Raw genomic sequence first — 13,742 nt, 5'->3', positions numbered from 1 at the left:
GGTGGGCGATCACGTCGCAATCGGCGACGGTGCCATTGAAGGAATAATTGTAAATTTCGTGTCGCTTATCGCTACGGCGTACAGCGTGCGATTGAAAGTATCGGTGGGATGAATAACAAAGAAAATTGCTGTACGGCCGAGTTTGCGCTGAGGTCGAGTGCGGACAGCAACTTTACGATGGGAAAGTACGTGAGCGCAGGCTTGGGAAGGTGGTAAGGCAAGATACAGTACAGTGGGCAAGAACCTGAAACTGCAGAGGTAGGGTAGTAGGTATTATCAAAGTTGGTGGTCAGAAGGGCAGGTGATGTGGAGAAATTGTTAACGGACGAATAGATGCGCTCGCTTAACTGTATACTGCCACCTTGAGCTTAGTTAGCGGTACCTGCCAGCGAAGTAATGTGCTAAGGCTGCAACCTGACTCTTCCCCTAAAAATGCATCGGAAGAAACAGGGCAGGGATGTACCCAAAAAAGGGCGCTAAATCCAACCATCATTCGATTTCGGAGGATTCCATCATCATCGCAAGACTGACCCCTTTTGACAGATAAAATTCGCTACTTCAGGAATAGACGTAAGCAGGGCAATATAGTATTTAAATGTATTTATTGATGTGCATCTACGAGGTGAAATGTAAGTTCTGCAATACTAACCCTTGCAGAACGCCATTAACGGCAGTTAGGTATGTTAACATTCACCATTGGAGAAAATAATATGGACGTGGCTGATGGTTAGAGATCTTCATCTGATATCTGCGTAATGCAGGTTGATTAGATTGATAAGATTGGATTGCTTGTGTGTCTTCTGGAACATGGGACGGAAAAGCTAGGGGCATGTCTTGACCTCGTCAGGAACCAATACCCAGCAAGGAAACTGGCCGATAAGACAGGTATCTCTACCAACAAAGAGACTGATCAGTTCCACCTATGTTATATTCTATATTCGACCTTTGTCTGTTGACTTCTTTGTTTCTCTCACTCTGATTAACCTCTTGAGTTCTTTGTGACCTCTCTGGTTATCCATGCTGGTCTTGTTCTATCGCATGGATCTTCAAGCATCTCAGCTCAGTGGTACCGATCTAACACTGCCTTATCTGCCTGTACCTTGTCCCTGTTTGACAGTCTGGGCGGGGCTGTAGGGCGACCAGTTACTAGCCTAGGGGCTGTCTTCAGTAGGTGTCTCATTGCATCATTGACACTCTCAAATCTCTCTCTGCTCCCTCATCGGCATGACAAAGCACAAAGGGACGTCAGTAGCGGTGCTCCTCGTCTGTTCGGGAATTCCTTACAGTGGTATTTGAGCGGCACTTAGTCGAGCAGCATCTTCTTGATATGAACAGTGATAGGATCCAAGTGGATCTCCAACATTGGATGTGACAAGCATCCATATAGGTGAGCAGTGGTTTGGTGATGTATTGAGCAATACCTATGCCACAACTTCAAAACATAGGTAGAATCAAGAGGGGGCCAGATGAGGATCTAATCACAGTCTAATCTTTTTGAAATTACTGTTAGCTACATGGTTCGTTTTACCCTCTAAACGGATGTCGGATCAAGTGACAACATAACTTGTGAGTATCTCTTGTCTTGGTAACTTGGATATAACACTTGCATCTCAGCTCTCAAGTTGCTGTATGATCAGTTAACCGATTTTATTCCTCACCTTTCTTGTTTTCTCAATGTCTTTGGTAACACAAGCACGTTGTTGTTCATTAGGTTTTTGTGTGTTCGACCCGTCCATAGAGGTATCGTGAATTACCTGGGTGATATGCCGCCAGAGCTGTACAATTATGATGTTCAATATTAGAGTAAGAACCGAGTAGCTCAATTAAGACGAGATATGTCGCATCTGGTAGATAAAACTTTTTAGCCATTTACCATTTTCCATCAATATTTCTCGTGACTACTTCACTTCAAGGCGGTTACTACAGGGTTAGCATCCACCCAACAACAGCATTTCATCTAGCCTTGAGCAACCGAATGCCTAATAGAAATGCCTGGGAGAATAAACAGACTAAATTATTTGTGTTCACTTAAACTCCAAGTATAATTGTCGCATTTTTGTCGTATTTGCTGTCATCGAGTCGACAATTTGGAAGTGAGTGTTGTAGTTGAGCAAATCATCCAACCGTTACACTAAAATCATACAAGTGAACAGTAGCCATCAGGTTGTTTAAAGCCAATGACACTGGACGGATAGCTGCCCATCCGCAAATGGCGAAATACTTTCACTTTGATTCACTGAATAGTGGACTATTCTAAGTTCTGTAATACAAACTCGAGCTTGTTTACACACGACTGGTAACCACGTGCGATCAACATCTAATGTGCTATATCGGGTCTTGCATTCTTGATCATAGCCGCATTGAGAAACCAATGGAGGGATCACCAGCCAAGTAAAAAAAATTAGAGGAAAAAGTCAGTTCGATATCAAGGCATTTTGATGTTTACTTTGTTATTATCGTTAGGCTGACTACTAAAAGCGGCGGCTCTAGGTGGTTGGTTCTTAAGCTCCTCTAGATTAACAATAATTGACGTCAACGTCTTTAATCGCAAAGTCTTTTGTTCGTATTGAGAGGCTAACAAAACAGCACTAATTGCAGTGAGTAGGGAGCCATGGCTCTTCACTTTTAAAATATCACATGGTTACTGAAGGGAACCATGCAATGACAAGACAAGCATTCTCTTTATGGATACAGTACCTAGGTTTGTAGTCAACACCATAACCAGGCAAATTGACTCGAGTTTAGCATCGAGATCATGATCTAGAAGCTGAACCGTCTGGCTAATCGTTCTTGTCCCAGCCACTCAAGCCTGGTTTTAACCTTTTGTCCTTTCCTCACCCCGCACCAGTTAAACTTCCCTCAAAGGAGTCGGTAGTGCAGCCATCTCAAGCCAGCCTTGACCTATCTTGTAGTTTCCCGGCCCTCCATCATCACATCATTTTTGTAGCGGGGAGTTTATGTGTCGCTATAGTTGGGCGTTGAAACTATGTACACGGGACTTGATGCTTGATAAGGCGTTGGTAGATGACGATCATTTTGCAGCTGTAGCTTGCAGCTCGTGCTCTACCGTTCAATAAGCTATCAATGGCCCTCTCCTACTCCTCCTCGAGCGGAGGTTTCCTCTTGTCCTCTTGTCCTCTAGCCCTCTCCTTCAATCATCTCACCAGCTCGACGGTGTAGTGTAGGAAGAGCCTTCCTCCAGTATTTCTAGTTGATTTCTCCAACGTGTATCGTATATCGTCCTTCAACATGGTCCTACTCAATAAGTTCGTCGCAGCCCTGCCTCTTGTACCAGCCGTAGCTGCACAGTCAAACAAGGTCTGGGCTGCCGTCGCATTCATCAATCATGGCGAAACCACACCAGCAGAAACCGAACTCCGTACAGTTCTCACTCCAGAGGGCGCGCAGCAATTGTTGCGACAAGGAACTGCATTCCGTGCTCGTTACATCCCAGATGGTGTAAGCGATTCAAACTATGACAATATTCAAACAGCATATGTCCAGGACCTCAGTTCTGATGTGATCGACAATACCGCACTTGATATCATCTCCCAGCCCGATCCTTGGGTATCTGGTGGTGCTTTGGCTTTCATGCAAGGCTTTTATCCACCAGCGCGCGACGCCTTTGACAACAGTACTGGAGGCGAAGAAATAGCCTTGGACCTGAGCGCAAGTGACAACAGGACTGACTATCCTCTGAACGGATATCAATATCCTAATATCCGGATGCCAAGCTACTTTGACCCGGAATCCGTAACGTATTTTACCAAACTCATTCGTAAAAAGAAAAAGAGAAAAGTGACCCGACTAACACGGCGTAGGGTGCAAGGAACCTCGAGATGTTCAGCCTGGTACACAGAAGTATCAACAAACTTGACAGACCACGAGTCCATTAGCAACATCTACGAGTCGAGTCAGCAGTTCTATCAAGATCTTTTCTCTACTCCACCCCTTGAGGGCACAATCGACATGCGCTCGGCTAACCTCCGAAACGCCTACAATATCTGGCAGTTCGTAGATTATCAGTATCGCCATAACGAGACTGTCCATGAGGAATTGGGCAACGCGAATGGGACACTTACGCTTTTGAACTATTACGCCACCAAGATGGAGCGTGCAGCGAACAGCTACTCGGACAGATCTGATGACAATAGCGAGCTCGGTGTTCTATACTCCATCGCCGGCCGCACGCTGGCTTACAAGGTCATGTCACAGTTCAGAAGCAACATCCGCTGGGGAAACGACTACAACAAACTTACCTTCATGTTTGGCTCTGTCGAGCCCATTGTCAGCTTCATCTCCCTCTCAGGTCTGCTCACAGAAGAAAATGTCGATCAAGAGCCCTGGTCCTCACTTCCTAAGCCCGGTGCGGCACTGGTCTTTGAGCTTTTCGGTGAAGACCCAGACGCCCCTGATCAAATGCCATCGATAGATAGCTTGCGAGTCAGAATGTCATATCGCGCCTCAGCAGATCCAGACGAGGCTTTCCGTAACCAGCCTCTCTTCAAGTCTGGTCCTGATGGTATCGCATATAGCAACTTTGTTTCGAGGATGAATATGCTCGGAAGATCACCCAACACGTGGTGCGATATTTGCGGTCCGCCAGTGGCTCCCTGGTGCATCATGACTGACTCAGACACCGATACTTGGGACGATGATGCTTCAGATCTGGGCCCAGTTATAACAGGTATAATCGGTGCAGTCATCGCCATCGCTGCGATCGCCGTTCTGTTGGCGTGTTTGTTCGCGTGCGGAGGCTTCCGAATTCGACGCAAGGGGCCACCGGAAGGACCAATCAGCACGGCTTCTGCTTCTGCTGTAGGTGCTACAGGAGGCTTTAAAGGGCCAGAGAAGAAAGATGGCGATGCGGATGTTGTGGTGACGAAACAAGGGGTTCATCACGAGCGTGTTGGCAGTTGGGAACTTCGAAGTCCAAACGAGCTGCCGCCACCTCAGACATCTGGTATCGTAACCAAAGATTTCGACGCACCTCGTCACCGAACGATGGATGATTCTGACGATGATATCAGCGTTGTAGGAGCAGCACCAGTCAAGGCACGGGAGAGTGTTTGAGTAACGATGACGAGGATACGAATTGAGAATGAATAAGGATGATATGGATGTGTACGAATGGTTATACCCTTTATTTCTTACAATCGTTCTGAGATCCGGTACTTATTGAAAGGGGTTTGGATAGGCGTTACTATTGGCGAATTGGTATGTTCACACTCTTTTGAAAATACCCGGCATGCTCTAAAGGCATTTACGAATGTATCTATCTATTTTCTCATAACAAGATAGCCTGACTCGACAAATGAGACTGTTCTGGAAACTTGAGTTAACTATAATGAAAAGCCATGGTGACCATCTTCCGATTGCCAACTTTACAATCATCATCAACTACCTAGGTATTAAACTGGTTATATCCATCCACCGTTTTATAGTATAACAAACTCTTCATCTTCCACCCCTTCAAGCTCAAAAACCTCTCCATTCATCATCCCATGAACATAACACTCCCCAACAAGCATCCACGTTCCTCCCTCTCTCCTCCTAATCAAGAAGGGTGTTCTACCACCATACAACACAACAACTACATCCCCAGCCTCCATGATATCAGGACCGACCACAAACCAACCTCTTCTGGTGATCGCAAAGCCACGATACCTCGTTATAAGAGTCGCCTCATGGCCCCATTTAAACCCATCCCCTGTTTCAGCAAGTTCTTTGATCTCAGGACTAACGGCGCCAGGTCTGGGCAAAGCGCGGACAAGATACGCTGCACCGTTGGCAAGCCATTCTTCCTTTGGAATACTCTCATATGGCCGCGATCGATCTGCCCCGATACAACCGTTTGTTAAACTCTGTACCAGAGCGAAAAAGGCCGAATCGCCATTGCGGTAACGTTTTCGTAGATTAAACGGTGCGTTGCCACCACATATATCGCGCCACACAGCCTCGATGGGAAGGCGAGTAGAAGCATTGCGATTGCGACGGAACTGGAAAGCATTATGCCAGAAGATCCATGAAGGTCGACAGAGATAATCTAACCGAACACCGCGGATATGTAGAGCACGTCTTTCGTTATCGATTCGAAGCCTTGGTAACAGGCCCCCTGATGCTCTGTGAGGCGTAACAGGCGTTCCCATGAGATGAAGAGGCACGATGCGCCAGTCTGGAGTCCATGTTGGTAGATCGCCCCTGTCCATGATCCTGCGCTTATACGTCGCAGGTATAGCATGACAAGCAGACAAGACGAGAAGGGATTCGCAGCCTGACAGTTCCCGAACTGCTACATCATAAAAGACATCCTCGATGGATCTGCTATAATCGGCCACTATCTCAGTAAGACTTTGACTCCCTGTGCCAAGAGAGAAATGACCCAGAAAGGCGTATACGTGATCTCGAGGGTCTTTGGAGAGTAAGTGTCGTGCACGATGTAACTCGTAGATGAATGCTGCGCGATTATGGTTGACGTCGTACTCTTCATCGGGCTCGACGAATCTTTTATACAAATATCGGATATTTGGTGTGAAGACACTGAACCGTGACCTTAAGTAATGATACGTCGTATTCAAGACACCCGCGACTGACGAGAGAATCTCCCAGTCAATCTCAGCTTCTCCCCAGTAAAGTGTAGCCGGCGCATCTGTGCCAATCTCCTGAACAATCCATATTCGACTGAACTATTCCCATTAGCAAAGTCTTCTCCAGCGCAGATGTATCGTGAAATAACTCACCCACGGTAGTCTTGTCATATTCGAGAAGGGCAACCAAGGCTTCGCGTCCTGTTTCAAAAGCTCTTCTGAATGCGCTCTCCGAAACTCATTATGCATTTCTTCATTATTAAAGACTCCATCAAGATAGTGTATCATAGTCATAGCCGCGTGCGCGACGCCGTCACTGTCAGGACCCAGCCAGACCAAGACACGTTGCGCTCCCTTGTATATAGCATTCATCAGACTCACCTGCTGACTGCGCTCCGTGATATTATCTTGGTTAATGCAGACCTGATCAGCCCAGAGACGCCGCTGAGACGTAGCATGCCTCATACGCCGAAGCGCCCCCTCAATACTCTTCGTCAGTGCGAGAGATTTTCCATCACAGATGATCTCAGAAGAGCGACCGTCTGTGCCCCAGCAGTAAGAAATAGCTTCATACTGCGGGTTTAAATCGAGGTGTTCGAAGCCAAGATGACCGACTAATGGGTCATCTCCAGTGCCAGGCTCCAGCGTCAAAATGCGAATGGAATAGTTGTTCTCAAACGGTTTATACTTGTACCGTTCTAAAGTTGACAACCCTTGTGGGGAAATATCATCAGCCATAGATACCAAGGATAAGTAGTACTGCCAAGTTTCTATAAAGAGTTTCTGGCTGTAAGCGGTAGAATATGTATGGTAAGAGATAATGTCGTGCAGGCCAATAATTAAAGGCCCAGTCTTTTTAGTCCTGTTTAGTGAACCGATCATCAAGAGACTATTGAGTGCTCTCGAGATTGTGAAGTTTATATCTTGAGCCGCTTTCCATGTCATAGATCGGGTCAGGTGTTGAGTGGAACGCATAAAACCCTTCAATAACATTGTATGTCAAAGACAGGAACAGAGCAGAATAGAGAATGTCACCCATTCGTTACGTGAGTAGAACAAAATAGGGTCACTGTGCAGCTCACCGATACTGTCAGCGGTAATTGGGGTAAGCACTAACATCAGCCTGCGAAACACAAAATTACTCTAGAAACACATATTCATCACTGGTCGAAATGGAATCAGATTATGTCCTTCAAAATATTGGATTTGTGGTGTCGAGTGACGACAAGCCTTTCTATCTAGCTACACACAAGATTCCTGCGTCATCATTCGTTCTGAAAAATAAATAAAAGAAAACCAGCATGTTATGCAGTAGCACCTCTCGGGGGTGGTCCATCCTGTTTGCCCAAAACGCCGCTTCCAATCCCAATCCGCTATAGGATCCCAAGGTTACAAATGAGAAAGAAACAAAACAAGAAAGCGCTGACTATATGCCTTTTGCCCAACCCAGTAGAAGTCTTACAGATCAAGAGTAAGAAGCTCTAACCTTGATGTCACGGCGTCACAGCTAGCACTGAGACGTTGCACACGAGACATAGCTAGGGCAGCTGTGCATTCTTGTTCACCGGCGTCGATAAGTTCCAAGCGCGCAAGGACCTTCTCAGACTCGACACCACCAAAGATGTCAACATGGGACAGACCTTCAGAATCGAACTCCTTGGGTGACTCAGTGGTGGTGGTAGCGGCTTCAGTGTGGAACAGGGCAAATTCGGGGTCAGACTCAAACTCGACATCAACAGGAGCGGCATCGACAGGCTCAGAGGCCTCGGGCTTCTCGACGGGACGTTCGATAGCAGGAACCTCAAGCTTCTCCTCCTCAGAGTCGAAGATGGGCTCAATGAAGTTAGATGACTTGCCAGAGAGAACAGCAGCATCGATGACCTCAGGAATCTCAGGAGTATCGACAACAAACACCTGAGGCTGCAAGTTGAAAGAACCATCGAGAGTGAGCATGGAGAAGTCCATGTTCTGTTCAGGGATCATGGCCATACCAATCTGTTGCTGAGAAGACTGCTGGGCGTTGTAGGGGTTGATGTCCTTGGGCACCTGTCGCTGCTCGGGCTGAGGCTCGACCTTGAGCTGAGGAGTCTGCTGAGCGGCGGCCGGGTTGTTGCTGAGGTTGTCCAAGAAGTTGGAGAATGAAGGCGAAGACAGGAGCATGCGGGTGAGGTCTGTCAGGCGCTTGTTCTCGTCCATAAGAGCTCGGTTCTGAGCTCGGAGGTCACCGTTCTCGCTAACCTTGTTGGCAATCTCGGTCTCAAGTTGAGTGATGTATTCTAAATTGTGTTAGCGTAATGTTCATGTGAATTGCAAGTATGTGGTGTCCCTACCCTTTCTACGAGAACGGAAGGCACGAGCAGAAACCTTGTTTCGGAGCTGTCGTCGCTCCTTGCTGCTGAGCTTCTTGCCCTCTTCACTGGCGAGTAGTCGCTCGTCCTCATCCATCTCCTCTTCATCCTTCTTGGATCGAGGAAGGTTGTTCATGGGGCTTGTGGCCTGGCTCTCAGGCATTGAAGGCTTGGCTCGCATAGAGTTGAGGAGCTGAGTGATCTTTTGCTCAACGATGGGATCGTTGGGCTGAGGGGCCTTGCCTCGAGACTTGGGCTGGGATCCTTGTCGCTGAGCCTGCTGTTGCTGCTGGATGATCTGCTGCTGCTGTCGCTGTTGAGCCTGAGCCTTGGCCAGAGCAGCCTGAGAGTGTGCTCCTGGCCAAAGTCGACCGACATTGTTGGTCTGGGTAGGCAAGACTGGCGGCGATGGAAGGTTGTCCATATCCTGCTCGATGCTGCTGGGGTCAACAGTGAAGAACTGTTGCGACTCGGTCTGAGACTCGAAGTCCATATCCATATCCGAAGCGCCCAGAGTAGCTTGAGAAGGAGACGTGTTGAAGTCGAAGAGATCGGCCTCAGGACTGAATGTAGAGGCGTAGTCAATGCTGCGGAAGTCTTGGTAGCCAGTGTTGTTGGTCTGGTTTACTGCCATTGTGCTGGCGATAGCTCCGGGCACGAAGCCTGTCTGTTGTCGGTACATGTCATAGTTGTGACTGGGACCGCTCAAACTCTGGGCAGTTGTGGTGGCGGGGGCAGCGACGACAGGGTTGACAGGACTTGTGAAGGTAGGCTTTGATGTGCCTGCTGGTGATAATGAGGCAGGAGACTGGAAGCTATCGTACTCGCCGAAGTCGAGGAGAGCGTCGAAGTCGACATTATTCTGGCCGGGAGCCGACATTGTATTGTGAAGGTATCGTTATCGGCGATACCGGTAATCGAATAGGTATGATGTATTGAGTTTGGGATTAGATCTGGTTGTCCAGGAGTCGAGTTGTCAACGGTCGTCGAGTATAGAACCTTATCGTCAAAGTTGCAAAGACGGTTGGTGAAAGTAAAGTAAAGTAAAAGTTGGTGATTGTGTTGGATGGAAGTTCTGTAACAGAAGCGAATGTTTGGAAGTTGAGAAGGGGAAAGATGGAACCAGGCAGAAAATCGGGAACTGGGGGGACCGTGTTCTATGAATGAGATGGGTGCCTTGATTTGCAGGAAGTACGTACCGACCGGGTCCGACAACAAGATCCCCGACATGTCAGGGACGAGGGGACCGCTGGAGGTCACTGTAGCCCACATAGAGAACCCACTGAAAAGACGCTCGTTATCCCCAAATCCAGGGCATAGGCCCCTGAAGAAAGCTCGGTGAGCGCTGTGAGTCGCTGGACTGGGGCTGTCTGGAGTCTGGAGACTGGCTGTCAAGTAACGCCGTCCGTTGTCAGGGCTTACCAGGATCGGCGGCCGGGGAGCCGACTAGTGAGAAGAGAGGACGCGTCAGCTCTTTTCTTGGGTGGTGCAAGCCAAGGAGTCGAAGCCATGGGCCAAGGATGTGGATAACTCATTGAGGCAGCGCCGTAACCCATTTGACGAATCAGAGACTGGCATTGACGACCGAGCCTCTAAGAAACAGCACAAAGTCTCCACCCTAAGCATATCCCTGCTTCGCTATCCGAGGGGTGCGAAAGACGAGACCTGGGCTGCCAGCCCAGACCAGGACTAAACTCCTATGAAGGAAGAGAGAAAGCGAAACGAACCAGCAGAGACGTCTGCGGCCTGACGATGACGACGCTTAACTGCCCTTTTCAGTCAGGTTTGGCGCCATAATGGGCAGTGATAGAGTCCCATACTCGCTACGCTGCGCTTTCTGGTATGGTAAACGCTGCCAGCTACCATCGTCAACTTCACCTGCAGCTGCAGCTACACTACGAGCTTACGTCTCTCTTCCCTTGAGGCTTCGTGGCCTGGGCTGAATCTGGTCAAGCCTCAGGTTGATTATTCTGTTGCCTGCATTGAGGACCTTTTGGAGCGCGTTTAGATAGCAGCATTCGTCTTGTTTGAGGTATGATACAGACAAACCACGGCCAGATGATTACTCCGTCCAATCGCTAGATAAGACTCGATGCGACCAAGGAATAATCTGAGCGGCACCATTATTCATTTGCCCCGACGGTTGGCTGCCTCCTACCTCACGGCAAAACGGCAGACATCCAATGTTTATTATGGCTGGAATGCCCCCCAATATCATCGGCGTTCAGCAACTGGTACTGGTACTGTACTGTACAGTAAGGGAATTATGCACAGCGATTCGTTAAATCGGCTCTGAAGCAAATAATGTCCGCGAATTGACTGGTCAGCGTTGGCGGGTAGTGAAACTTGACATCCGTCTGTCCCGAGAGTGGCTGTACCGAAACAACGCTGAATGTACTCTGTAATTTGGATGCATTAACCAAAGCCTGTGATAACAGAGAATTCAATCGCTCCAATTCAGGGTTCCAAAGCACGTATCGATCAATTCAACTCGTCTGTTGAATATGGGTTTGATTCATTTCCCTCAAACTTGCTAATTTCAATGACAAGAAATGAAGAAACAAGGGCGATTCTACCGTTAAGGCATTGCGGGGAGACTATCACCATTAACACGCTCTATCGATTGCACTGCCACCGCCTTCATATCCTACCGCAGAGCACAGTCCAACAAAATGGTGACATTGTCCAGCTCTGTCACCGCTTTCCTTTGTTCGCTCTCGTTGTTCACAGGTCGCTTTTTGTTGATTCCATAAACCTCACTGGCTTCTGCAATGTACCCAGCCGCCAGGGTGTCAGAAGAATTGGCCGCTAAAAGCAAGAGACGAAATAATCTGGCCACCTTGTGCTAGCTTAGACCAGCGCTTTATTTTGGCAGCCTACCTAAAGCTTTAGAGGACATCTTTTCTATTGCCCACCACAGAGTATCCGTACATGTGCCGTTCTTACTGTGCCACGCTGAGTTGATGGCATAAACACAAACAGTAACAACAGCGAATATCCATGAGGCTGTGCATTCAAGGTTGAAGTCTTGGCTCGCAAGTAAGCTCAATGATCGTGCACTCGCCTCGATCACTGATCACTCGCTTGACACTTGTACCACAGAACAATCACGTCGGTGTTAATGAAACACCGTCAGGCCGTTGTCGGGTCCCAGCTCGCTCAAAAGCACCGACTACAGTTATGTCGAGTGCTGCGATACTCGGGTGCCCGTATTCACGCATTTGTGCTAAAGCCCGCCCAAGCCTCAGCCTCAAAAAGTTGGCTATGTTTTGCCACTCTCAACCAATGTCCTGATTAGGCTGTCTGGCAACAACATTCCGTGATCGGCAGTCAGGACAAAAATAGAAGTCGACTTGCTGCAATTCTCATTCATTCTGCCAACTGCCGCCCTGATTATCTTCTCCACTGCCCCTGACGATGACGGATGATGGACAATGACACAAGACAAGACAAGACAAGACGATACAAGACGATACATACTGTACTGCACGGCAAATGCCGCGATCATCAGTCCCATACAAAACACAACGGTCTGTCATGCATCGCATCGACCCAGACTGTTTCATAAAAACACCCTTTTTCCTTCCCGAGAGGAATGAGTGGTTCTTTTCGTAGCTGGATTCTCCTTTTCCCCCACATGCCGAAACGAAAGTTTCTGTACAAGCTTCGACTAAGATCTCGTGCCGTGGGAGTCTCGATTATTCATCAATTAACTGGCTCTCTGATCCAGGACTGAAACGTCCAGTTCGTGAAATGCGGAAGAATTTACCCCTTCTGACATGTTTCTAAACTGCCTCTTTCGGAAGTTCTGGGGGTGAAGTCTCGGGGCTATCGATTCAATATCGCCAAGACTTAACCACATATCAATGTTATTAAGATCGAACACAACTGCCGACACAAATTTTCATTCCAATACATTATTCCAGGTAAATGATAGGTTAGTCTAGTGTCTGGACAGCATGGCCCATGTAAATTAAAAATTGCTAGCTTGTCTATCGTATAAACTATCTAATTATCCCTGAACACCTACCTGAACCTTCAATCTGAGCCACCGAAAGACTTGACTTCAACCCATAAATGCATAGCCACGGCTTTGCCAATGCTACAGCCTTACTGAATAGCATCAAAAAGAAAGATTCAGCCTGACTCTTCTGGACCTTGAAAACAGCTCCAGGTGGCTGGTGTTGACTGCGCCCAATCTCACGATCTATTGATAGGATAACTCACGATTGGCTTCACGTGACTTTGAGCACGTGAGTACGTGTGGCAGAACCACGTGACTTTCTGGCCTCCAGCCTGATCGTGGTTTCAGCCTTCCTGAGGCCATCTATTGATGGCTCCGTTTGCCTGCATCTGCATCTGCATCCGCATCCGCATCTGCAGAAACTCGTCGGAGCCTTACGCCCTACAGCCGTGCGCGCCCAACTGCCACTGCACTCGCGCCTGAATTTGTCTGACATCCTATTTCCTCGCCCGGTCATAGTGTCGTCTGGGACGCGCTGTCGGTTTGTATATACCGTGTCTGTGCCTTGATCCGACTCGTGAAGACTTGATATAGCTTCAACCGTTTCGTTTCGTTTCGCTTCGTTCCGTTAGTTGTTTGCTTCGCTTGACGACTATCTATACATCTCGCATTCCCAGCCAGCTCCGAGGATACCACCCTCGCTTGCACTGCACTGCACAGAGACTCCAGAGAGGAACGTGCTCAACAAGCACGCTACGTTACTGTTCAGCATCAGAAGGTCCCTTCTGGCTTGCTTATGGGCCGCATTGTGCCATCTGATTTGAATTTATTGTATCCGTCACT

At 48.1% G+C, this 13,742-nt stretch overlaps 2 protein-coding genes across 2 annotated transcripts; one reads left to right on the top strand and one right to left on the bottom strand.

Moving 5' to 3' along the window:
- Positions 1–3,249: 3,249 nt before the first annotated feature.
- On the top strand, positions 3,250–5,073 carry FIESC28_04450 (uncharacterized protein; the record flags this gene model as incomplete). Its single annotated transcript, XM_031158597.1, has 1 exon — positions 3,250–5,073. One exon carries the CDS (start codon positions 3,250–3,252, stop codon positions 5,071–5,073), a length of 1,824 nt encoding a protein of 607 aa, XP_031017366.1.
- A 365-nt stretch (positions 5,074–5,438) lies between these two features.
- On the bottom strand, positions 5,439–9,815 carry FIESC28_04449 (uncharacterized protein; the record flags this gene model as incomplete). The annotated part of the gene is made up of 5 exons (XM_031158596.1): positions 5,439–6,540; positions 6,595–6,686; positions 6,741–7,374; positions 8,050–8,863; positions 8,918–9,815. The coding sequence occupies 5 exons, from the start codon at positions 9,813–9,815 to the stop codon at positions 5,439–5,441; spliced, it is 3,540 nt and encodes a 1,179-aa protein (XP_031017365.1).
- Positions 9,816–13,742: the final 3,927 nt, after the last annotated feature.

This window comes from Fusarium coffeatum (genome assembly GCF_003316985.1).
Source record: "Fusarium coffeatum strain FIESC_28 chromosome Unknown BRIP53273_contig_90, whole genome shotgun sequence".
In the NCBI taxonomy this organism is placed as follows: domain Eukaryota; kingdom Fungi; phylum Ascomycota; class Sordariomycetes; order Hypocreales; family Nectriaceae; genus Fusarium; species Fusarium coffeatum.
Note: the sequence above shows the minus strand (reverse complement) of the source record. Positions and strands in the feature narration are given on the sequence as shown.